Genomic DNA, 25,197 nt, shown 5'->3' with positions numbered 1-25,197 from the left:
AGGGCTGAGCGGTGCTTCCCGACCCCGCTCCCCGCCGACCGGCGCCGCGACACTGCAAACCCGGATTGCCCCGACCCGCAGCCGCCGCCGCCGCGGCGGGCGCGGCCGTGAGGCGACCGGGGCCGGGGCGGAGCCTCGGCAGCGCTGATTGACGCGGGCGGGGGCGGGGCCGCGGAGGGGCGGAGTCACGCCGCCGAGCCGGAGCGTCGGGGCAGTGGAGGGCGGGGGGAAGACACCGGGCACGGAGCCGCTGCCGCCGCCGCTCCCCTGCGCCAGGTAACCGGGCGGGGGGGCCGCGCCGCGCTCCGCACTGCCCAGGGTAGGCCGGTGCGGGCCACCGGCGGTTGGGGAGGGAGGTGGCGGCCGCCACTCCGGGTCCGCGGCACCGTGTCTCTCGGGCCGCGGCGGGGCCCCGGGCGAGCCGCTCCGGCCCGGCGGCGCGGACAGGGGCAGCACCGGCCCCGCTTGCCCCGCTGCGGCCCGGCGCCGCGACAAAGCACCGGCCTTCCCCCACCCCGTCCTCTCCTCCGTCAGCGTCTCCCAGCGCCGCCCAGCCTTCCTGCCCGGCCCTCCGCCTAGGGCCGGCACCGAGCACCCCCCTTCCCTGCCGCGGCCGCAACTTCCTTCTCCGGCCCCGCACCGCCGCCGGCTCCCCTCCCCGGCGGGGCGGTGGCAACTTTTCGGGCCGGTTCCTGAGGGGGGTTGGGGGGGGGGGGGGGCGCCGGGCGGGGGGGTAGCGAGGAGCCGTGCCGGGGCCGCGTCGCTTCCCCCCCCCCACCCCCTCACACACACACATATCCCACCGCCCGGCTGAGGCGGGGGAGCGGGAGTGGTGGGCGGCGGGAGCCGCCCGGGGAGGTGGGGGGGGGGGGGCGGCGGCGGCGGTGTTGGGTCCGGTCGGCCCCTCACGGCGGCGGCCCCGGGGCCTCCCGTCAGCTGTTTCCTCCTGTTTGTTGTCAAGTTGCCTGCGCTGCCGGCAGCGCCCGGCGGCGGCGCCGCCGCCGGGGGCCGAGCCGGCGGCGGTTGGCTGCGCGCGCCCCCGTGACGGCGCTCAGCTGGGGCCCGCCCCCGCGCGGGGCTTTGTGTGGAGCGGGGGGCAACGGCCGCGGCGCGGGCGCGCGCGGCCCCACCGCGCACGCGTGGGCTGGGGATCGCCCCCCCCTCCCCCTTCGCCCCCCCCTTCGCTCCCCACACACTTCACCGTGACGCTGGGCCCCAGCCGGTGGCAGCGGGGGCGCCGCTCCGGGGTTGGTGTCGCCTCCGCCGGGGGCGGCTCTGGGGCGCGACGCAGGCCGGCCTTACCGTCAAGGGTTAGGCGGGGGTTGACCGCCCTGCGGCAAAGGCCGGCGCCGGTCTCGCCGCTCGCAGAGCGTGGGTCAGTCGTCGTCGTCCCCCCCCCCCCCGCCGCCGCCGCTTCTGGCCGGCCGGCCTGTGGTTCGCGCTGCCCGGTTAGGGCAGCAGCGGTGCCGGTTGACGCATCTCTCCTCTCCCTTCCCGATTAGAAGGTGCTGCTTGTTCACCGCGCCTTGAAGATTTACTCATCGCCGAAGCAGCTCTGAGTAAAGCCCGTGTCCCTGCCCCACAGGTGACTCTGAGGGGAGGCCGGTTGTCAGAAATGGAGTGGTAGTGGTTACTTGCTGTTCCAGCAATGAGCCGGCTACGCCTGTCAGCTCTTAGGTTGGATTTTGCCTGTGGAAGTATGGATTCCCAGGGAACTGAAATATTTGGCAAGCGCTTTTTTTTTTGGGTTTTTTTTTTTTTTTTTTTGCGCTGGAAAAGGCTCTAGTCAAAGCAAAAAGGAATGCAAAGACTGTCATCTGTCTGTTCGTTTGTTACTCTGTGTACAGACCTCAGCTGTACTGGGCAAACAGATACAGATTAGATTAATCCCGCATGCTTACTTACGAATAAAGGCTGTGTTTTGGACTAACACGGTGATAGAATTTAATAAATTATAGTTCTTTATTTTCCTTAAACAATAAACACGGTGTTAGGGTTAGATTGAAGCAGTAACAAAGCAAGTACACCAGTCTCGAGAGAGAGAAACAGGGCATGGCTCAGAGTGGTAGGTGTCGCAGAGTGGCTCTTGATGTCAACAACTAATGGCAGTAGATTAACCATTAGCATAACTGATGTTTGTGACTGATGGCAGAAAGTGAGAGAACTTGCTCTGTCGTAAAGATTCCCAGCTGGTTCAGCTATATAGCCATATATACAACTATATAACAGCTATATATAATCCTTTTTTGTATAGACTCATTCTGGATAGCTGAATTCGGGTAATGTTTGTGACAAACGAAACTGTCTATTTTTAAGTGTTACTTTCTTTTTCCAATGTTAGTCTTTAGAAATATTATTTGGAGGCTTCTGTCATCTGTTACTTTCACTTCCGTAGTTGTGGAAGTACTTAACTTACAGAATGCAGATCTAATTGTTTATATATAGCTTTTAATAATAATGAGTGAGTTTCAGCTGTAGCTGCCAAGTGTGTGAGGACAAAAGAAATTGCACCTCAAAGCCCTGTAGAGAAGATGACAAGAACAGATGAGATTTGTTACTTATTATCTGACAGACTGAGAGTTGTACACATGCACACAAATATATATATATATATATATAGCATTCCCTCTGCTAGTAGTCATCACAAGCTTGAAGTCTTGTTGTCCAAGTTAGGTCACTGGTTCATGTTTGTTTACTATCATTTGACCTATGTTGAAATCTTGAGTTGCTCAGCTCTTGCCGAAATACGTAATTTGCTTAAGCAAGTTTTAACTTAAAAATATTTTGTTAAATGTGTAGAGGAAATGCCTAAACACTGCTAATGTTTGGTAGCAAGGCTCTCTCTTTAATTTTGGAGCCTTTACCTACATTTAGGAGTTTCCTAGTTAATATAAAATTTTCTTGGTGAGATGCACTAAGCATATTCGCACCCTTTCTGCCAGTTGGATGTAGTTTGTATGGAAGTTTAGGTGATCATTGTCTTTGCACCATTTCTTTAAAGTTTGTTTATTTGATTTTTTTTATGACTCGTGAAACATGTCTACAGGTGAAGATTTGTATCACTTCAGCACTAAAATGAATGAAAACAGAAAATCAGAATTTAGCCTTCTGAATGCTGCAGAATGGATTAATAGGCAAAAGTTGTCTTATCTGCTTAATTGGTATAAGAATAAAGGTATTACAAAAGAAGGAAATACAGCTTTCTTAAAAACAGTTGGGGAATTATTTCCCTCTTAGGGAAGGGAAAGGGGAAAAAGAAAGGGTAAAAGAAATGAGACAGGAATAGTTACTGCTTTTGAACTCTAGTAGTGGGAAAGAAAATTAATCTGAGTCTGATACCATTTGTAAACTAATACTTTTATACGTTATCTAGCAAGAGTATTGTGAGGGTGTAAGTTACTGTGTGTGGAATGCTGAGATATGGGGGCTGTATTAGAAACAAGCACCCAGCTGTATGGCTCTGCTCTCTGTAAACTTGAAACAAACTATGCTGTATTAGTGTTTGCTTGCACCAATATAACGTTATGTTGACATATTTAAATGCCAGTATCCCAATGCGAAACTTTCACCTTACCTAGAAAAAAAGCCAGTTTGCAATAGAAAATTATACTGCTGTAACTTGCACAAATGCAGTTTCATCCTGCACGGCAGCCTGTTCTAGGCGGGTGCTGTGCACTGCATCTGGGCAGAGCTTTCATTACTTTGCCAAAGCCTCTTCAGTCGTTTGACTGTATTAACTTCCTTGTACAGTTTGCTACAGTAGCTGGGTGGTTCTAATGAGCATAGCATACTGTTCCAGTTCACTTTCTTACCTCACATTTGGCTATGTGTGGTGCTTTCTGGTAACGAATTCTGCATGAAGGCAGAGGCCAGAGGCTGGGCCCTGCTTACTTCAACAGTCACCGAAGTCAGTGGCAGACAGGTGAATCTCAGACCTCCTAAGAGACTGACCGCATGTGTATTTTCAGATGCACGCCTGCTTGTGAACAGCAGAAACCTGGGAAGGTAAGGAGCAAGTTTTTGGGGTTTTTTTTGCTTACCCAGTGATTCTTTAATGTGTGGTCTTGTGTAGCTGTGCTAAGTATTCTTTTTCCTCTTCTGTCCATCTCTGAGATGAGAAAAGGAAGCTTAAGCCCGGTTCCTGAGATGTGAAGATGAAGTTTAAGCCTGGTTCTAGAGTAAGTACATCTTGAGAAAGTTTTACTGTGCTTAGGGGAATGTACAGCCCTTTTTCAAGGGGGAGAGGGTGTTTGTTTGGCTCACCGTACAAAGGAAGGTGTTTTCAGTCAGTGAAATGGTGAAAGAGAGGCTGTCATAGGGGTTTTTTTTATCCTTTAACTAGCAGCTGTTTTCTGTTGTAGATCTGAGATGCAGTAGATGGTGCTGAAGCAACACTGAGGCTCCTGAAATATCCACAGTCCAGTGTGTATATAGAAAGTGCCTGCTGGCTCTTCCAAATGTTGACGGTGCTGTGTCTTCAAGAGATGCACTCTGGGACAAGAGAACACTGACTGTTAGTTTTAAAAATGTTAATAAATAATTCTTTGTGTTACTTTTTTGTTCTTTATTGCTTGTGAATGTAGGCAGATTAGGTAGTACAAATACCAACCAAGTAGTGCTTCAGGTGGTTTCAGCTCTGTGTGCAGATAGTGGTCAGATTTAAGCTGTTGAATGTCAGCTCTTTGACAGCTGTTGCTTGGTGTTGCCAAAATCAACACTGAAAGACAGGTGGACGTTTGGGAGGATACTGCTCTAGAAATACATATTATAGCACACAGCCACAGTGCTTGTGTTTCCTGTCTGTCCGTGCACTCACTGGGAGAAGCATGCAGGCAGGAAATTTTTCACAGTACAACTCAGAAGTTGTATCAAGGTTTGAACTGTCAAAATAATGGACTGTCACAGCAAGCCTTACTAGCTAGGTAATACGAGCTATCACTGATTGTTCTGCTAAAGGTCCTCTCAAGAATTCAGGTTGATAGTGCTGGTCAGAGTGCCAATTAATGACACAGTGGCATCATCTCAGTTTGTAGAAGTACCTGTCTCTTTGAACTGTGTAGATTTGACCAGTGGTAGATCCTTTATATCCCTTTAGTGAAAGTAAATATGCCTGCCTTTTTTTACAGTGGAGCCATTAATTTAATATTACAACTTGTGTTTGGTAATTTGCATGAGGACAGGATCACTAGGACATCATCACTGACACATATCCAACAAAGAATGCGTAGCTGACTTTAAAGATTAAATCATGGGCCAAAAAAATCTCTGTTCTTTCCTTAGCATTTGGTTAGTGAATAACCAAGGTTCCTGTCCACCGCTTCTGAAAATTCTGCTAGTAGCATGATGGAATTGGTGTGATGTGGTAGTGTCACTTTCTGGGGTTGTGAATAGGAATAGGGAACTTGACTGGTTCTCTGAACCAATGGAAGTTATTTTCACTGTTTTTAAGTGTAGAGAGTGGATGAATGGGTAAGTGCACTTCTAGCATTTTCCTCCCCCTAATTGGAGGATCTTATGCTTTAGAAATGCTTTTATGCTTCACAATTCTTTGGCTTCTCTTCATTTCAGAGAGCCCTCCCACTGCCTATAAAAGCTCTCTATAAGTGGCTTTTTTCAGATCACTTATGTATGTGTGAACATAAATAGACGCCCACACCTTTTACATGGAAAGTGAAAACTATAGGAAAAAAAATTACGCCGTTATATTGGGTGACTTTGTACATACCACTTCTGCATGTGAGGGTTATGAGCCCGAGAGCAAAGGAAAATTGCTTTCCCATGTTCTGTTGTGCTTCTGTTTTTTCCAGTGTACAATAAGTATACCCTACAGGATTCAGGATCCTTACATAAGGAGAGAACAGTCTTTATCCACAGCAAATACCTTCTGAATTGGTCTTACAAGTGAATACTCTGTTTTTAGCTTGGGGAAAAAGAACAGAGAGGGGAGAGTGTGAAATGATTTCAAGTTGAAATTAACTTCTATACCTTGTATGAGAGGAAAAAGCAAAAGTTCCTTGTTAGCTTATTTAGAAAATTCATGGTCAAATGCAGCATTTAAAGGCTGCCTTCCTAGCAGTCATTTTGTAACTTTTTTTCCTACTTTTTACTACTGTGAGCAGTAATACAAAGACTAATGTAAGGTCACTAGTTTTATAACACTTCAGCTGGACCCTTACAAATTCATTGAAATCCTGTAGGAATCAAAACTGAGAGCTAATGATAGTTGTAGGCTGCTATCTCTTTTGCCTGAAATCTGCCAGGGGGCAGTTAAGTGTAGAGATTATTTTAAATGTTGGACATTCTAGTAGGATTACATTATTTTAGCAGCTTCTTAAAAAAACATACTCAAAATCTAGACTGTTTTGACTCTTATGATGCAGATTGTAGAATTTAATTTTCTAAGCTTTTAAATGTGTATTTATTTATTTCAAGAATACATGTTTTCTTAGGAACTGTATTCTGAAGAAAATTATTCTGGTACCAGTTGGTTTATTAGATTCTGCTGTAACTTTAGTCTGAATTCTCACAGCCTTGTGCTACCATCAAATGAATCTTGCTTTGTCTTTCTCTCGGGACCCAAGTCTTATTGGAAGTTTCTTTCTCATTTAGGTACTTGATGAGGTTACTTTCAGCTTTTTTAGGTGATATGAAGAATTGAAGATTTTAGGCCTTATATTACTAGGCAGGTTTTTCAGCCTTATGTCTTTGAACATATTTATTTATGTATTTATTTTAATGTTTAATATTTTCAGGACTTAAAACTTCAGTCCATGCATAATGCCATATCCAGCAGTAATACATTTGTACGTTGCTTTGACTTCAAACTTGCTTGTAAGAATTACACTTGTGCTCTCTTCTGAAGTATTTAAATTTTGGTTTCAGTGACTGGGTTACTGCTTTTCTGGGTGCAGTAACATGAATTATGTTTTTAGATAGGTGATGTATTTGCATTTTAAGTGTTCAGATGTGTATTTTCAAAATGACATCCTTTGTAAGGTTAGTCTGTGTAAATGGATCTGTTCTTGTCACTTACTAATCTTAGTGTTCATGTTGCTCTTGGTAGAAGAGAGGGATGTTTTTAGATTTGTTTCATGTTAGGTTCTAAAAATACTGACAGGGTGAGCATTGTGTTTACCCTGAAAGAAATACCCCTTTGGATGTTGATTCCACATTTACAATAACTTATGATGGGTTAATTGTTTTTAATCCACAATACAATCAACACAAAAATAACATTATCCAAAATTAGTAAGGATGGCACATGGAGATAGGCCAAGTGCCTTATGGGCATATCTGTCACAATTGCCTTTATTGCTTGTATTTGTGGTTTCTTCTGGTTGGAGACTTTGACTGATAGTTGTTTATTCATGCTTATTGTCTGTTGATTTTCCTTCATGCTGTCACTATTCGCATTTTAATTTTTCTTTTGCCCTTGCTTGCTAGGAAAGATAAAGGCGTATTAGAAAGGTATAATGCTTAGAGAAACTGAAGGAAAACGCTTCCTGTATTTTGAGTGGAGTCACAAGGAGTCACACCCTGACATTCAGCTAAGTCTCTGAAATATTTTTATCAAAATCAAGACCTGTTTTATTTATGCTTCCAAGAAGAGAAATGGGTATTATATCACCTTTAAAGAAAAAGAGTAATTCCATTGCTTTGAATTTTTATGTATCCTTCAGATGGGATACAGAAGACTAATAGTGATGTGAAAAATCTGAATGTAAGGAACTTGTGTTAAAATCACTCTGTTCAATACTAGGAACCCTTTTTATTGCCACATGTTGTAAGAAGACAATATGCTGAAATAAAGCAATTGAAAAAAAATCAGGATGTCAGTGACTTATGATTTTTACATGTAAAAATGATACTTTAAATTTTGTATGTGCAGGTGCATGTTTTAGTCCATTTGCTTTGTGCATGCCAGAGTAACCTTTAAGAAACTGATTCCCTAAAACTGGAAATGGGTTTAATTTAGATATTTGCGCTTCTTAGTCATTTGACATAGAATATTCAACTTGATGAGCACAAAATTTGATTAATTTCTCTATGAACGGCACACTGTCTCCTGTTCTGAGAAGTAAAACCCACACAACTTTAATATTGCTGTATGTGCATGACAAAAGCAGAGACTACACTCTTTTTATGAGTCCACATATGAAGCATAAATGGAGGTATATTTAACTTGTTTAACTATAGATGTTTAGTCATAAAACTTCTGCAGTTGGAATGGAAATAACATAATTTAGTTCCTTTGTCATGTTATCTCATCCTTCGTGATTTAAGTTTTCAGCTGTCTGATATGTTCTGTGCCTACCTGCTAGTTAACTTTTTAGGTTAGTTGGTATAAAGTTGGTGAGATACTTTAATTTTCCCAAGCAGTGAAGAGGTTTATTTATCAGGTACTACAGATCTGCTTCTATAAACTTTCTAAGCTCTCTTTTTCTGCTCATTGGAGTTGCTCAAGTGTTTTAGTGATGATGCTTTGGAAATAGGTTGGGTAAATGAGACAGTATTTTGTATTTAGATTAGACAGCTTTAAATATTTGTATATAAAACTGTCTGGTGTAAAGACTGGGTGGATTGTTTATTGAATACATATGTATATGAAACCAATAAGTAAGTGTCAAGTCAAATACAGTAGCCCAGTCTGCTATACTGGAAGACTAAAGCATCCTGGATGGTGGTGGTGGTGTGTGCATGTCATTAGTAGTGCAAAGCTGAGGGGAAGTGACAAAATACATATATATTTAAAAAAGGGGGGGGGTGACTTGGGAAAATTAAACTGTAATTGTCTTGGTGACTCAGTGTACTTCTCAGTGCTTCATTTCCCAGTGCTGACTAAGATGAGCAAGTCGTCGGGAATGGAATTTCAGTATTGTATTAAAGCCGAAAAGAAAATAGGGAAGAAATGGAAGCTTTTGAGTTTAAGAACTATAGGGTCCAGTAGTGGTCTGCAAATGTCTGAACTATATTCTGAAAGTTTCAGTTCATGTTTTGCTCATTTACTGTAATTAGTTTGTATCTAGGTGTGTCATCTTATTGGTAATATGGTCACTTTTGGAAAGAACTTGTCTTGATGAGAAAGGATGAACGCAGTCTATAAGTTCAGTAATTCATCTATGAAAGAAAGAACCTCTGCAATCATTAGCTGAACTTGTTTGCAGAATATTCTGCCATATATCTGGGGTGGTTTGAGGTTTGGTTTGTGTTTGTGTTTTTTTTTTTGCTGCAGTGCTTTTTTTTATGTGATCTTTCCTTTTGCTTTCAGGCCTTGAGTATAAACTTACGTAAGTTCTAAAAATGGGAAGAATTTTTCTGGATCATATTGGTGGCACTCGCCTGTTCTCCTGTGCAAACTGCGACACGATTCTGACCAATCGTTCTGAGCTCATCTCCACTCGTTTTACAGGGGCCACGGGAAGAGCCTTTCTTTTTAACAAGGTTGGTAAGAAGTTGAGGGGGAGCTACTATTTGCTTTTGAAAAATGAGTTTGTGGGATATAAATCTGTCATCAAAACTAAAAAACTTCTTGGCTAAAGTGTTGTGTGATTACTATTTTAATTTTTTAATTCTTATTTTTTTCTATTCGGCTCTTTTTGAAGTCAAATTAGGCATTTACTGTTGATGGCAAGCTATCTAAATTAGTTTATGTGCAATTCTAAAAGACTATAAAGAGGATTGTGTCTGTAGAGACATCATGCCAAAATGCGTGGACTTTTAACTTTGGGGACTTCTGTAATATGAACCTCAAATTCACTGTGAGAGTATCTTTTGTCTATCAAAGAGTTTCAAAGGCATTTGCACTTCTACTCAGTTTAAAAAAAAAAAGTCTAGATAGTATTCTGTTTAATTTCTAAACCACGTCTAAGCTAAGAGTAGTTTGGCAACTTTAGGTGACTTAATCTCTTTTATATAATAAAATAATCTGGTTTAGTTCAATACTTTTTTAATTTGTCAAATTTGATTTAATTCAACAAATTGAAGTATGAAAGTCAACTCTGAGTTAATTGTAGCATTATTTATTAACCCTTCCATATAGACTTGTCCATTAGACTCATTGAAAAAACAGTGATCATCCTTTGCTTTCTCACAGTGTTCCTAGTCACGTAATCATTGGTGTATTTTGGTTTGGGTTTTTTCTTGAAAGTCATTTGGCCATTGTCAGAGTTGGTAGACGCATGGTAGATGTCTTCGCTTCACTATGCTTGGCCTTGGGATTTCTGGTGTGCTGAATCCTGTCAGTAATATTTATATATAAGTGTTAGGCTGTGTAGCTACAAAAGAGCTGTGCATCTGATTTCTTTCTCATCCAATAAGCAATGGATCCTGGGGTTCGAATTTTTCTTGTGTTACATAGTGAGGTTTAATCACAGAAGTTTGATTTTTACATTTCTGCAGTCAGAAGCCTTACAGCTGAAGCAGGGAGAGCAAGCACAGTCAGGTGGAAAGTTGAGAAAGCAGTGCAGCACCATCTTTTAGAACCCCACCACATATTGGCAGTTTGGATATAGTTCTGACATCATCTTTTCAATGAATTATACCTGGTTCTATGGTGTTGCTGCCTAAACAAGTTAAAAGTGTATTTTAAACTGCCAAGATAGCACACACAAAAAAGCGAATGTTTAATGCCTGCATTGTCAGCCACTAAGTCTTTCTTTTTCTTAGATGATTATTTCAAAAGCACCCCAAGATTTTTAAAGTAGTACCTCTTAATATTTTGGTTCTGATTTCTGGGAGTAAGTGAGCACATCAGTTGCTAGAAGTAGGTTACGTACATTACAAGGGTATTAATATCAATTAGTTTACAAGCTCTTCACCAGGAATTTCTCACCCGAAGTTGAACACAGTACTCTGCACTCTCATACATCTTCTGATAGCATTTCATGTCTCTCAGTTAAACAGTGAGGAATGTACATCCCTGTGAAGCACATCTTTGAAGTGTAACCTTCTCAAGCAGGAGATTTTCAATAGCTGTTGACTTACTACACTGCAGTTTTCAGTTCACATGCAGTGCCACAGGCTCTTTCAAAATGTTGATAGTCATGCACCTTGTTACCAAGCTTTGCTCTAGGTGGACTAATCCTTTCTATTCCTTATCCCCTGTATATTTGTCTCAGGTGGTAAATCTGCAATACAGTGAAGTTCAGGATCGAGTCATGCTCACTGGCCGCCACATGGTTCGAGATGTGAGCTGCAAAAACTGCAACAGCAAACTGGGTTGGATCTATGAATTTGCCACTGAAGACAGCCAGCGCTACAAGGAAGGTCGTGTTATCCTGGAAAGAGCATTGGTCCGAGAGAGCGAAGGATTTGAGGAGCATGTTCCATCCGACAATTCCTGAAGAGGCTTGGGTGTCTTCTCAGGTTCTCTTCAATTGAAACTCAAAAATAATAAAATCAACAAAAAAATCTGCTTACATACACTGTCACCTTAGCATCAGAGTCGGATTCATGGACTACAGACTGGGAAAGATTGTGAGAGTATTTCAGATGGAACTTTCCTTTCTTTATTCCTTTTATATTTGACTTTCCCTCCAGCAGCTGTTTGTAGAAAGAATGTTGTGCAGATGCCGTAACTTTTTCTCTCTTGCATTTACATCTGTTAGATTTGAGTTTGTATCTACAGATACAATGGGCTAAAAGGAAAATATTTGGGGGATTTGTCTTTTGTTAGAGAGAAATTCAATGAGTTTTTTTAGTTTGCACAAACTGATGTCAGCATAAAGTTATTTTAAAACTACAGATGTTTTTTTAAAAAGCATATTCCAATTTTTGGCTTAAGTTTTTAGTTAGGTTTTTTTTTTACCCAGTCTTTTCACCCGATTTGCTAGCTAAAGTAAAGAGATCCGAATTTGTGCCGAGTGCTAAAGGTTCAGTGTTGGTACAGCTTGGGCTGGCCCTTGTGCCATATTCTTGTTGAGGTTGATTGGTAGCACAGAGCCCATTATTTCTTGTCATTCTTGACCCAAAGATGTCACCATTCCTTGTTTATTTGTGAAGTCCCATTCACCATGTAAACTGGTGTTGATTGGAAACTATTCTTGAAATAGGGCAAAACCGCTTGGCTTTTTTTAACTTTAACTGATGTAACTTATAAGCATAGTAATAATATAAAATAATAGTTGTCTGTTTAGTCTTGCGTTGCTTACAAATCAAGCTGTGTTTGTAATGATAGGGATACACTGAAAAACTACTATTTCAGTAGTAATTTTTTTTTCGTTTCTCTAATCTCATTAAGTAGACAGGGAAATGCAAATCTTAATTCTTCTTCAAGTAGCTTTCTTTAAAGCCAGAACTTCCTATGTTAAACACAGCTGCTGTGTAAAAGGAGAAGATTGCCAGGATATTTGTTCATGCCTAGAGTTATGCAATCTGCGTCTCTTGAAAAGATAAACAGCTTGTTTTCAAATGCTGCTTCTGGTGTTGAAACCTTTCTTTCAACTTTGTTGAACCTTTTCATTGTGATGTTACATTTTTATCTTTCTGGGCAGCAGTACATGTCAGCCTAGTAGTAACTAGTGACTTGGATTCCTGCTTTATTCTTGTAGAGGTCAGCTCTGTTCAAAACAGTGATCTTGCTTGCCTTTTTTAGCAAAAATGCTCTTCATTAACTTAACTCAAGGGTGCCCAAACACTTTCATTGTGTCTTAAGCCATAAGTTAAGATCTCAAGGGCTGAAATTTATTTGAATGTTAGATATGTATGGTTCTTTATCAAAGATACAAGTTTGGGTTTTTTCTTATTGGATACATTGTTGTCAATGTGAAATAAGTTACCCATAGATGTACGAGAGCGGAAAAAAATCCCACCCAACCAACCAGATTTGGGCTCTGACCTTTCAGAAGAAGTTTTCTTCATTAGCCACAGCTCCATATCTGAAACTAAAATGTGGAGGGTGACTATGCAGAGTATTTTTCTTAAGTTTTTCAGTTGCCAAGTGGCAATTTGGACACCCCTGACTTGAATCTACTGCCTATTTCATGTAAAAGTAGCTTTATTATAGAATTGTCACATAGAAAGAAAACAGAGTAGATCACATACCAGAGCTGTGCTTGAATCAAGCTGCTTAAACAATAGTGTACTTGTGCCTCAAATGAATCGGTTTTTGCACTGAGTACAGTAGTACCCCATTATCTTGTACTTCTGTCCTTCACAGACCCGAAAAGCCCCATTAGCATGGTTCTCTGCAGTACTTTTCTTGTACTTCTGACATTACAGTACAATAAAGTATGTTTTGTCCTGAATTGTTATTTGGCGTTCTTTTTGAGTAATTTTCATGGAGTCTGTCAACTGAATGACGTAACCTGTCTTCCATTCCCTACATTGAGTAAATCATCCAGTTTCTACAGCAGAGTGACAAGCTGTTGATGAGCATCTCACTCTGAATAGGTGACAAAGGAGTGTACTGTTGATTTTGGAAGGTGCTAAGTAAAACTTCATGCATACCATTTGGACACTTGAAAGCCTTCCATTTACTCCTGTTAAAGAGAAAATAAAACTAGGAAATTGCTCACTTAATGGAATTCAGGGTGTCAAACGTCTTTCCCTATCTTTGAAAAGACAGCGAGCTAAGCAAAACTCTAGCTTCTGCAAGAAATGTGTGAAGTTTTAGCTTCTGAAATGGCTTGGGAATTGAGGAATTGAGAATTTGTGTATCTGGAATTCTGTGACCTTTTTTCTTTGTGTGCAAATGTTAGGGAGAAGCTGCTTGCTAGCAGCTGGTCAACTTCATAAGCTATAGCTGAGGAATTGAGGTGAGAGGATCATTAGATTGGTGTAATGGAACCTGAGGGGCTTATTCTAGCTTAGACTAAGACCTCTTCATTTTGGTAGAATATTAGACTGTGAGATATTAAAGATTACTTTCCCCAAAGTCTATGATTTGAAAAACACTATTGAGGTAAATTCATTAAAAGCCTATGAGACTTAAGCAAGTCCACTGCAGCTTTAAAAGAGTAGACTTTGGATTGCTCTTTCAGCCTACATGCTGTTCCCTTCCATATCACCTTGGTGGCTCTGTGGGAGAGTTTAGCCTCATAAATTCTGACTGCTCCTCTTTGAGACGCTTTGTGCGTGAATACAGATAACTTTATCTGTAGGGAACAAGCCGATTGGTTACAGTACGGCTAGCAACAGAGAAGACATTGCTGTTTGGCATTAAATGTTATTTTGTAGTAGTGCAGTAGCCTTGGATTCCCAAACAAGGCATGGCTGGCACAGCAAAATGGGCCACTACAGTGAATTTGTGCCTGCTGTGTGACTGTGTGCCTATGTAGTCTTAGGCAAAGAAGGTAGCAAGGAAATGGCAGTGCACAACAGACTCCACTGTGTGTTTATGGAGACCTCACAATTTGTGCTCTTCGTGTGAAGCTGAGGCTGCAGCTTGTGCTAGCAGCGGTGCTATGGCTTTTGCCTAATGTTAGCTATAACAGGGTTTACATTACGTGTGCTATGATCTCATTCTCTAGTTGCAGTGTAGGTGTACCCAAAGTGGAAGTACTTCATTAAAGCTGTTGACTACCATTTCAGCAAAACACAGCTTTGGGAAGATGAAAAGATTGGATGGTGTGTTTGTGGATTGAAAAAGCATTTTAATTATGCTTTCTATGGATATTAAAAAGAACTTTTGAAATGGCATATGTAACTTGTGGCTCTGTTGGAAAAGGTAGCATTACAGTGGGCTCTGGGGCTGGCTATGACACAGGCTTATTCTTACAGGGCAAGCTTGTCTCTACAGGTTTCTGCCAGAGCTGTATGAAATAAAGTCAGCAGATCATCAATGGATTAACAAGTAAGAAACCAGTGAAGCTGCGGTTCAGGACACAATTGCCAGGTATAAGGAAGAGGTGGCTGGAAGGTTATGGCATTGATGTGGGAAAAGGCTAGTTGGTTAATCAACCCTATTTTAGAAGAGAAACCTAAGCTGTGATGTTGCAGTACCATTCTGCAAAAGCCAGAAATAGTGTGTTGTATTTCCTTCTCGGGTCTGCCTTCACTTCTTTAACAAAACAATAATAAATAAACAAAAAAATCCAGTGAAGCTCGGTTTCCTGTGAATCTTGAGGGCTTTGCAGACTCCCTGATGCCTGACAGGGACAAAATGCTTCAGACTTTGTAGTTTGCTTTGGGCACTGATTAGGATCGCTCTCCAATCAGGGCCTTGTTTTTGCAAGACTTTAAAGACCTAAGCAATTTTGAGACCCCTCTCTTCATAAGCTGGAGTTAAAATTGCCCAATAACTTCAAAAGATCACTTTGAGTGGTGAGGAGGGGTATGACCTGATTTGATGTCACTGTGTAAGCCTTTTTCTTCTTTCAGGAAATCTGACATATGGCCAAAGAAAATGAGCTCCTGCCTGTCTCATCAACTACTACATGGCAAAGACATTCAACAGCTTCTGATGAGCCTAATTTTGGCAGCGTGGAGCTGTTCCTGGTCTCGTAGTTACTTCCTTCACCACCTTTCTCTGGTGTAAGGATTTCTGGTACGTGTAGGAAATTGCAAAGGGAGAAATCTCACATTTGTCTTCCAGCCTTTTGTTAGTTTCCTAATAGGGTTGTTCTTACCTGAATGGATTTCTGTGACACTAGTAAAACTGCTGGCAGTCTAATGCCAGCCTGTCACTAGGTAAGGGCCCTTCTGGCAGGGTATTAGTGACATTATCATCTCTCATCCTCAAGCTTGGCAGAGGTTGTTTGGGAATGATACGTGACTGAACATCCTGCTCTGGGTAGAGGTGCTATGAAGGAAGACCTCATTCACCCTGTTCACAGGACACTTCCATTCCATTGCTATGCTACGTCTCTTTCCATCTGATGTTACTGTATGTGAGATCTGCTTTAGTTTGCATTGCAGCTCCTTCTTTTAAAAAGGAGGTGACTGTGCAACAGCAGTCTGTGCCTTTTAAATGTGGCATTTCTCTCTCAAGGACCTGAAATTCCTAGTTTGGTACAGGCTGCTCTGCTGCTCAGTTGGAAGGGGCGACTGTGTTCCTGTTTGACTTGTTACTGCAAAAATAAACCCTCGTGCTTGAGAAACCCAGATAAAAAAGGAAGGAAAATATTTGTGTGTGAGGGGGGATTCAAGTCTTGACTAAACCAGACAAATTCACTCAGAAGCAGCAGGGGTGGGAGAAATTCTAGAGGTAAGATTGCACCTTTTCTTTATGAGTTGTGTGGGGTTCAGGGAAAGTGGAAATCACTTGGGCATTGTGGAGGATCTAAGGTCCCCTGATAAACAGAGGAAGAGACTGAATGTAAGTGCTTCTGTTTCTTTTGAGAAACCTTATTGAATGTCCTCACTGTAGGACACTGATAATGGGAAGTACAGAACCACAGCTAAGTTTCTGGCCTCTTTGTGTTTGGGTGAAGGCAGCTGGAAAAGTATTTGTCCTTCAAAGTAGGCTCTGTTTTTGTTCTCATTATCTGAAGCATTTAACACTATCAGAAACTTGCATTTCTTATAGAAGTAAAAACAGGAGAAGGAAAAAAAAGCTACGGCATTAATTTACATTTCCTAAGTGTCTGACAGGGACAGGTAGGAGAGAGAAGGGTGTCCAGAACCTTACATTTTGACTCTGCCCATGAGAAGAGATGTGTGCTTGCCTGACATCAGGATCCAGTGCTGTTTTTTCTCTAGGACTCAGGGATGTGGAACTTTGCTTTGTCCTTTTGGAAGCATTTGATCTGACTGCTGTAAACATTTACAAGTGTTTGAAACAGTAAGTTTACTGAATTACAACAGACTGCATGCCATAGTTGTTTGCAGACTAATGGCAGATGTTGCAACAGATGCAGTTGGTGAAATGGGGAGACCGCTTTCCTACTAGGGGAACGCAAAGCAGAATGGCTGGCTCATACAAGGGTGCTTAGCCAAAAAACTGCCTGGTGACTTTCATTTGTCCTTACAGACTGACTGGGTATAACGATCCCCTGTCCTTGGAAGAGTTTGAAGACTATTATTCTGAGCACAGCTACATGGTGAGTACGGAAGGAAGAAGAGGACGTTTGTTACTTTTCAGGGGTAGATCTTTGCTCATGTGCACCGTCAAGACGGTGGGATGCTCTGAGGGAGGTGGTGGCAGCTCAGGTGCATCTCCCAGACAGGGTGCAGAAACAGCCTCTGTGGCTATGTTGCTGCTACTGTTTGGCCAGCAGATCTTTCTCCCTGTCCTACCCATTTTTATTAGGTTTGGTCTGGTCTTGAAATCCATGTGCAGGTATGCTTTAGTCCACACAGTGCAGCTGCCCATTCCCTCAACTAGAGCAAGTTGCTTAGGCTTCCTTAGGGCAATCTTTCTGCTTTAGGGATTAGGGGGAAAGAAAAACCTACCTTAGCTCAGTCAGCACTCACAGATGTATGTGGCGAAATATATGCAAAAAAACCCCAAAACCCATAACTGCATGAATCTGTAGTGATTGCTGCACCTTCTCTACAGAATTAGCACAGTTTAAGGATTTGGGGAAATGCCTGCTTTTGGCAATATTAGAGGGTCGCTTCTAGTATCACTGTACCAGCACAATGGATTAGTCATTGAAGCTCAGAAGGGATCGATGGACTGTCTATTCCATGTCTCCCTGCTGAGGAGGGATTAGCTTAGTGATGTACTCAATAAGCCTCCATTCTTGGGATGAAGTTTCTCAGCGTGATTTCTTATTGTAGCTGAAAGTACATTAGAGAGATACGATTTAGGTCACAGAAGTAGAACACTTAAAAAATGCCAGATTTCTGTTGGATTGGGTAGCACATGGTTATCCTGTCCCTGCATACGTGCAGCCTGGGGCTGAAAGTGGTATGTGATCACAAGAGTAAGGATGGGATAAGAGTAAGGGTGATGCATCATCACCCTTTTGTAGATATGCATTGAACTTGTACTTACAACCTCCATTCCACCATTCCTAACTCTGGACTGTTTTACCTCTTAATAATTTTGTTTCTAAAGGTAATTTGGATATGAACTTTCTAATGTGCATTTAAGTGGCAAAAGTAAAAGAAACTCAGATTAAACATTTCTAATTGCTGGATTCTTCATGGCTGGGATTTGAACTGGGAACCCCATTATGGTGCAGTAACCATTACTACTTAAGCTCCAAGGCTGACTGCTACTTAACCAGCAGCTGGAGGAAGCTTTTCATCAAAGAAGGCTGAGCAGATGTCAGATCTAGGCTTTAGAGGTTTTCTTTTGATGTAAGGTCTCAGCATGGGATAGGGAACTTTTTTTCAGTTTGTATGCTGGTTCAGGTTAGGTTGGGGGGTGTTGGGGTTTTGTTTTGGTTTCATTTGTCATCCCCCCCCTTGATGCCTGGAGCTGGTGAATTTTCTGCCCCATATAGGACTTTGGAGGAAGAGATGGGAAGATGAAAATTATTCTGTATTTCCTACCCTGACTGCTTAACTGACTCTGTTGCTTCCAGCCTCCTGAGTTGGGAAGATTCCTGCTCCATGCATGTTCCCTGTCAAGGAGAGAAGTGCCCCATGATTCAAGCGCCACATTTCTGGGAAAGGGAGGAGCAGCTGGAGGTAGCTTACTGTCTTTTTCACCCCGCTTCATTTGCTCTATCAAGCTGCAGGTAAGTTCAGGGCTTCTGGAAACTTTGGCTACCTGTCAAAACAAACCTGAGGCACAGAAAAACAACAGCTTTTAACGCTCAGTCCAGTGCAGATTTAGGACAAAAAATTCCAGTGTTTGTATGAAACCAAAAATAAACACGAAAGCTATTTCCCCTATAAAACTCACTCCAGCAGCATTGGTATTTTTATGTCAAAAGTCTGAAGCAGAAGCTGGTGAAAGTCTGCCCCAGGGAGAGAGGGGAAGGCAAAGGCAAAGAAGGATGCTCTGCCGGAGGTTTTGCAGTTACTTGCTGGCAGTGTTGATGCTTAGATATCGGGTCCAGGTGCCTTGGGGAAGGTGGTACTCGTCACTGGCTCCTTTACCTGTCTTCTCCTTTTCTAGCCCTTTTTTCCCTGTTCTCTGCAGCCCCGTTGTGCTTTGTTCCTCCTCCTGCAGTCTGTGCTTTTGCCTCTTGTCATCTCCCCACACTGCCATTCATTCCTCTGTCTCCTTCCCGCCCTGCTCCTTGCATCCCCGCTGAGTTTTCAGCAGCCGACCTCGTTCTTCCCCGCATGGCATCAGAGGCTGCGGTTCTCTGGTGCCGGGCTCAGCTCTTCGCTGCAGGCTCCTCCTCACCCCTGCACTGTGACAGCAATGCTGGTGGTGTGGTCGTGTGGCGAACTGGTGCAGGGAGACAGAAAGGCATTTGCTGGTCCGATTCACTGGGCTGTCACGCAAACGGCACATGCAGCCATGTGGGCAGACTGCTGGAGGTGATGCAAAGAGCAGCCAAGGCTTGCTTGCACTGGCACTACCTCTGAAATCAGGTTTTCATCTCTGCCCCTTCTGTGCTGCCAGAGAGGCGTGAAGAGCACAGACACAAGTGAGGTGATCTGACTGTTCTCAGTTCTTGCTTTGGTGGCCCAGATGCTCAGGAGGGGAGGTATGGCGAAGGCTCTGCTCATCTCTTCTGCATGGGGCTGGTGCCCAGTGTGGATGAGGAACAGAGCTGGAACGCTAACAGATCCCTCTGCAGACACACAGGCAACGGGCAAAAGGCATGCACTGGTGTGAGAACCCTACCAAATTCCAAATTTCAAGGCCCTGCTCCAAAGTATTGTGTCACAAAAATTTTTTAACAAAGTAATTGGACACTTTGTTTTAAATGGGCAAATTATATACATCCCCTGAGCCTTGTTTTCAGAAATGCCTAACCATTTCTAGATGAACTATTTTAGAACATAATAACCTATCCTGAAGCAGACCTCCAGCATGGAAAACGTCAACCCAAGTGTTTAATGCTTGGTAAGTAAAATTATAACCAGCTGAAAAACAGAGCTACGTATTGGAAAGTGCCATGCAGCCTTAATTTACGAGTCACTTTTTGCACAGACACTTCAGTTTTCCAGAAAAGAAAGGAAAGCTCAGCTGCCAACAAGTGCATCAGTTTGGACAGAGGGATGCAAAACTACATTTTTGCTTTTCATTTATTGTGCATTGATATCTCTTTTCAGGATGCATACATACATGTGGTGTTTCTTGTCTTAAATGTGTAGTGGTATAAAATCTAGCAGAGGTCCATGTTTTGGTCCCTCTTTTAACACAGTAAAATTGTTTACAGTATTGTCTTAGAAACTGCTTACTTCAGTGACCTTTTCTAGCACTGACTAGCTGCCAAATAATCCGTGCTTGAAAGACTCTGAACCTGATTCTTCTCTCCTTTACACTGTTGGTTTTTCGTTGTTTGTTTTTTGGGTTTTTTTTGTTTTTTAATCTTGTCATCAGCTGACTTCATTGGAGCTACTCATTCCCTACAGGCTTGATCTAAACAGAAGAAATACATATACATATATATGTATTTCTGCATATATACAGAATATGTATACATATATAGAGAGAAATTATATAGAATAGAAATGAAATCATAGTAACTGGTGGGTTTCGGTTTTACTTGACATTGTACACACGTGCTGAGATTGCTAGTCTCCTGAAGTGTACTTGTAAGCACCTTTTCCCTAATGAATACCTCTGCAGGTGTTCTTTAGAGTTTTGTGTGACTTGCTGTTAGCTGTAAATTTTCCCATCTGCACCAGCTAGAGGACCAGACCAAAATCTTTGTTATAAGAACACTAAACCTTTTCTTTTTGTAGGCAGTACAAAATATGATCCTGGTTTGAGGTCCGAGAACTGGCAGCTCAGGTGAAACACATGCTCTAATCACTCACAGCTGAGGCTTGACACTGTAGCATTAAGTCGAAGCAGTGTCCTTTGCTACTATTAAGCTTAGTAACAGATGTGATCATTTTGGAATGACCGTAGCAAATCATCGCAGTTTTCCACATTCTACGCCATGTGCTGCACATGCTTATATTTGACAGGTGAGAATGATACCACCTAGCATTTTTATTTAAGGTTTTAACCCAAAGACTTCAAGGCCTTTTACAAAAAAAGCTGAGAATGACTACACGCTTTTGCATATGGATGGTCAGAGACTTCAGATGATTCACCTGGAGTTCACGCTATAGTTCTGAGGTCTTACAGCTTGTGACTGAGAGTGAATTGACCCTGAGTAAAAATCTTTACCCATTGACGTTGGATTGCTGGCCTTTGGTGGCAGGGAAATGCTGCTTGGTGAAGGCACATTAAGGAGGTGTAACCTGAGGTTAGTAAGGTTATTTTATCCCAAATATTAACTCAGCTGTGCCTTATGGCAAGGCTTAGACTGGTGCTGAATTAAAATGACAGTAAGCAATGAAATGGTGTCATTTTTCCGTCACCTTTCAGAATGATTCCTTTTAAGTCCTCTTAGATAAACGGTTTGGTAATCTGCCATCTTCATTTCTTCTCTGCCTTTGCTCCTGTCTTTTGTCTCCATCTGTTCCTCACAAGCTGGGCGCTTCTCATCGTGACATCTTGCCAAACCACCATCCTCTTTCTTGAAGACCTTTTGCTCGCTGGTCTTCCCACCTACCCTGACCTTCATCAGGCTCCACCCTTCTCCAATCCCACCATATGTGTTCTTTTCTTGGCATTGGCTGCTCTCTGCATCCTCTTTCTAATTCACCAAATCCATGTTGTTTCTTTCTAGATCAAGTGGTGTTCAGAGCTCTTACTGATTCCTTTTTTTTTTCTTTTTTTTTTTTTCCCCTAGGTTGCAGGTAGGATTGGTGTGAAATGTGCCAGAGACTTGAACAAGGGTCCTCAACAGACATTCCACCTCTCTGTTTTGAAACTGATCCTGGAAGTCTTTAAGATTAATGTAGGATCATTTCCATTGCTCCCTTAACAGATGCAGTACTTCTGACTAGCCTGCTGCCTCTATGCTTTGAGTGTATCTGATTACCATTCCCAGCTTACCCTTAATAAAATCCCAAGCTGCCCTGGCTGCAGCTGGTGGGGTGTGATAGAGGTGACAAAATTAATTTACAGGAGGGGAAGCAAGCAGTGGCAGGGACCCCTCCATAGAGATACCATTATTTTCCTCCCTCAGCCTAAGAAACAATAGAAAAAGAGAATGCTGCAGCTGGGCACTGCAGTATGTATCCGTAGATGGTGGATTGCCTTGCACACTGCCTTCAATACTTTTTTTTATAAAGGGGTATTTTGTGCTCCTCTGATATTTGATGTGGCCAGATCCCAGAGAGGAATGCCAGCCACTGTCACACGTCTACTACATCTGTTGTTTCATTTGCACGTCCTTGTGGGATAAATCCAGCCTCTCTGCAAAGCACCAGTGTTCCACACATCAGCTCTATTTTATGGGTTTCAGTTGTTAAGAAAATGCTGTTGCAATTACTTCCCACATCATCTGTGAGCTGACCCTTATGGGGTGGTCTAAATCCAGCTCAGTGCCAGCTCACCTCCTGGGGGCATCTGCATCCCACCCCCCCTTCATTAGCTTTACAGGGAGATGTGCCCATTGTAATAATCAAAGTTTGTGTCTGAAAAACGTTAATGGCTGGGTATATACCACATGCCATACATTATCAACGCTATTTTTTAAGGAAGAGCTCTTTTCTGACGGCACAAGGGACTCTGTGGAAGGTTCAAGATCCAGAAATGTTGGGGAGTAAAACGTGAAGCAAAATTTGGCAGCCTGCAAATTATTTATTACGTGGGAGCCAAAGAAGAGCGGACTTTCACTGAATCACTGCAGCCTAGAAATGTGGTCCTGCCTGCTTTCTCAGCCTTTGCCAGGTCTCCTTGCCTAACCGTTAGCTGAGAGCGGTGGGCACCCTGCCCTTACTGGGAAGAACCTTTCTCTGACAAGTGTACCAGGGCCTCAAGACAAACATATGTCCTTAAAAGCTTTTCCCCTGAAAATTGTGGTTTTATTTCCCTGGTTGGTCAAAGCTGCTAATGAAGAAGATTTGATTTGTCCTTGCAGAATAACTTCAGACCTGCTTCTGAAGGAGGCTGCAGCTGTAATTTGTGATTAAGGTATTGCAGTGTTCCTGGCAGAACCAGAGGTCCATGGGATTGTGGGGGGGATAAGAGTTTGTGACTGACTTGAAGGATATATAATAGCTGACTATAATCTTTGGAGTAACATACATCTGTGTCACTTCAAGTTCTCAGGCCAGATCCCAAGTTTGTGTTTGTTTCCTTCCAAAATTAACCTCGGGTCAGGTTCTTCCCAAAGCTATGCTTCACCATAGTTTATTGCAACATCAAGCTTTCAGACAGACGTTGTTAGTCTCATGTTGGTTGAAGAGGTATTTACAGGAAATCTAAAGCAACTTTATTTCCCCAGGGTTCCACACTGAGGATGTCAGATTTGGAGCTTTCTAAGGAAGCTGCTGCCTTAAAATACACCAAGAGAATTCCTATTGTTCAGGTGACATAATGAGGCTGAGATGCAAATGCAGAGGGAAGCAGTAGCTGGTATGTTTTGACTGATTCCTTTTTTTCCTGGCACCTTTTTTCTTTTTTTTCTTTTTTCTTTTTTTTTTTTTTTCTTAAATAATATGTTTTATTGGGGAGAATAGAGGAAGATCAGCGGCCAGCTTCTGACTGGTGAAGTTGGGATGCACAGCCTGCACAGAGGGTGAACATGACTTAACGCCTACATCTGACAGGAACTGATTTAGACAGTTTCTCTTATCTCTGCAGAAGGCTGCACTGCAGTATTAAATATCGGTGCCTGATTAGTTCCCCCCCCCCCCCCCCCTTTCTCAAAGGAGGAGAGGAGGAACAAACAGCAGTTAATAGCTGGTGGCCAGTGCATTCACTGTAGCTTTATAAGCACTGAATTGAAGTCCTTGCCCCAAAAAGTGTGTGGGTTGATTCTGATATAAAACCAGGTCTCCTTTGCAGACCATAAGCATTGCACTGTGGGGAGGGGGAGCTGCTATAACCGTGACCCTTACCAGAAATTCTGCTGAGGACCACAGCAACACATCTGAGTCAAGCTTCATTGAACCCAGCACATCCTCACAGACTGTTAGAATGAATCAGCGTTTACCAGCATCAGGCTAAATTTTGTTGGTGAAAGTCCTACTTGCATCAAGTGTAGTCAGAAGGGGGGCAGCTGGTACAGCCCTGGAAATGAAGATGCCTCAGGTCCATGCCCAGTTCTGTCACCAGCCTTCTCCTACAACTCCTTTCCTACAAGGTCATTTCACTTTTTGTCCTTCAAGTTACCCCCATCCTGTGTAAAATAAGAGGACTATGAAAGACCTAGAAGTTGTCTGTCAAAGGGATTATTTTGTCAACTAAAGAAGCCATGGCAACATAAAGCTACAACAGTTTCCATCACAAGACTAATTTGAGTCACTTACTGCCTTTGAAACATCTGTGGTGTGGGCTAAAAGTAGACTTTTCTACCAGAATTGAAGTACATTGAAGGAGTCACAAAAAATATCCCAAAATAGGGGGAGGAAAGAGGGAATATCAGATTGGAGAGGGAACAAGAGAGTGCAACAACATTTATGAAATGCCTCAACAGTTCCCCTGCTTTTGTTGTTGTCATTCTTCTTCCAGCCAGACTGATGTGTTTACTGGATTAATTGAATTGTGATATAGTGAACAGAACCACTGTTGAGACTCTTGTTGTTAAGATTCTTAATACTAACAGCATTCCTGCAAGGAACTACCTGCACTTGGGGATTTATACCACTGCTTGCTTCTGTAGGGAGTGGAACATTGTAGGAGTCTTACCTGAGGGCTTTATCCAGATGTGTACCAGTTCCTATTTTGCCTTTATCCTACGTTATGCTAACGTCTCTCCTCCCTGCATTCCCCCCTGTTCTAGGAATGCATCTATTTACAGATTGGAAACGTGGGAATAAGATCACAAGATGACACTTTACCTCGAAAAATGCAAATATATGTCCTGGAGGGGGAAAAAGTTGCTTCTCTATGAGAGAGATTTGAGACATCTGAAATAGCTGAGATGTAGTGGGGAACATTTCAGACATGACTTTGTGATGTGACTAGCAAAATAGGCCAGTCTGGGGCCTGCCTGTATGAAGACAGCATGCCCTTGGACACATCACACTTGCTTGGATCTGTAAACTGCACAAAGGATTTTTATTAAAGGAACACATTTCTACAATGCTTTTCACTTGATTATCTCAGAGTGCTTTAGTAGGCTCAGAAGATGCTGGGGAGCAATCGACACAGAAGCTGTGCTGTAAATCTTGCAG

At 42.7% G+C, this 25,197-nt stretch overlaps 1 protein-coding gene and 1 long non-coding RNA gene across 5 annotated transcripts; both read left to right on the top strand.

Moving 5' to 3' along the window:
- Positions 1 to 173: 173 nt before the first annotated feature.
- YPEL5 (yippee like 5) lies at positions 174 to 13,247 on the top strand. Of its 4 annotated transcripts, XM_049833609.1 has the most exons (6): positions 179 to 276; positions 3,969 to 4,005; positions 4,114 to 4,178; positions 4,362 to 4,513; positions 9,269 to 9,441; positions 11,118 to 13,247. In XM_049833609.1, exons 5-6 carry the CDS (start codon positions 9,301 to 9,303, stop codon positions 11,340 to 11,342), a joined length of 366 nt encoding a protein of 121 aa, XP_049689566.1. In that variant the 5' UTR covers positions 179 to 276; positions 3,969 to 4,005; positions 4,114 to 4,178; positions 4,362 to 4,513; positions 9,269 to 9,300; the 3' UTR covers positions 11,343 to 13,247. The 4 variants fall into 4 exon arrangements, with proteins under 4 accessions (XP_049689570.1, XP_049689566.1, XP_049689567.1 ...); XM_049833610.1 differs by lacking the exon at positions 4,362 to 4,513; XM_049833612.1 differs by lacking the exons at positions 179 to 276; positions 4,362 to 4,513 and having other exon boundaries at positions 1,608 to 4,005.
- A 701-nt stretch (positions 13,248 to 13,948) lies between these two features.
- Positions 13,949 to 24,882, top strand: LOC126052650 (uncharacterized). Its single transcript, XR_007510115.1, has 5 exons — positions 13,949 to 14,833; positions 15,319 to 15,484; positions 16,910 to 16,979; positions 18,414 to 23,434; positions 24,804 to 24,882. It is a non-coding gene; the product is annotated as an uncharacterized LOC126052650 (long non-coding RNA).
- The last annotated feature ends 315 nt before the right edge of the window (positions 24,883 to 25,197 follow it).

The sequence above is a fragment of the Accipiter gentilis genome, chromosome 30, assembly GCF_929443795.1.
Source record: "Accipiter gentilis chromosome 30, bAccGen1.1, whole genome shotgun sequence".
NCBI classification, from domain to species: Eukaryota; Metazoa; Chordata; class Aves; order Accipitriformes; family Accipitridae; genus Astur; species Astur gentilis.
Note: the sequence above shows the minus strand (reverse complement) of the source record. Positions and strands in the feature narration are given on the sequence as shown.

What these genes read in the sequence shown, in the direction of transcription:
- YPEL5 (XM_049833613.1), top strand. Translation starts at nt 9,301, where the DNA reads ATGGGAAGAATTTTTCTGGATCATATTGGTGGCACTCGCCTGTTCTCC. An exon ending in GAGCCTTTCTTTTTAACAAG is followed by an intron (nt 9,442 to 11,117) that starts GTTGGTAAGAAG and finishes TATTTGTCTCAG; the next exon opens with GTGGTAAATCTGCAATACAG.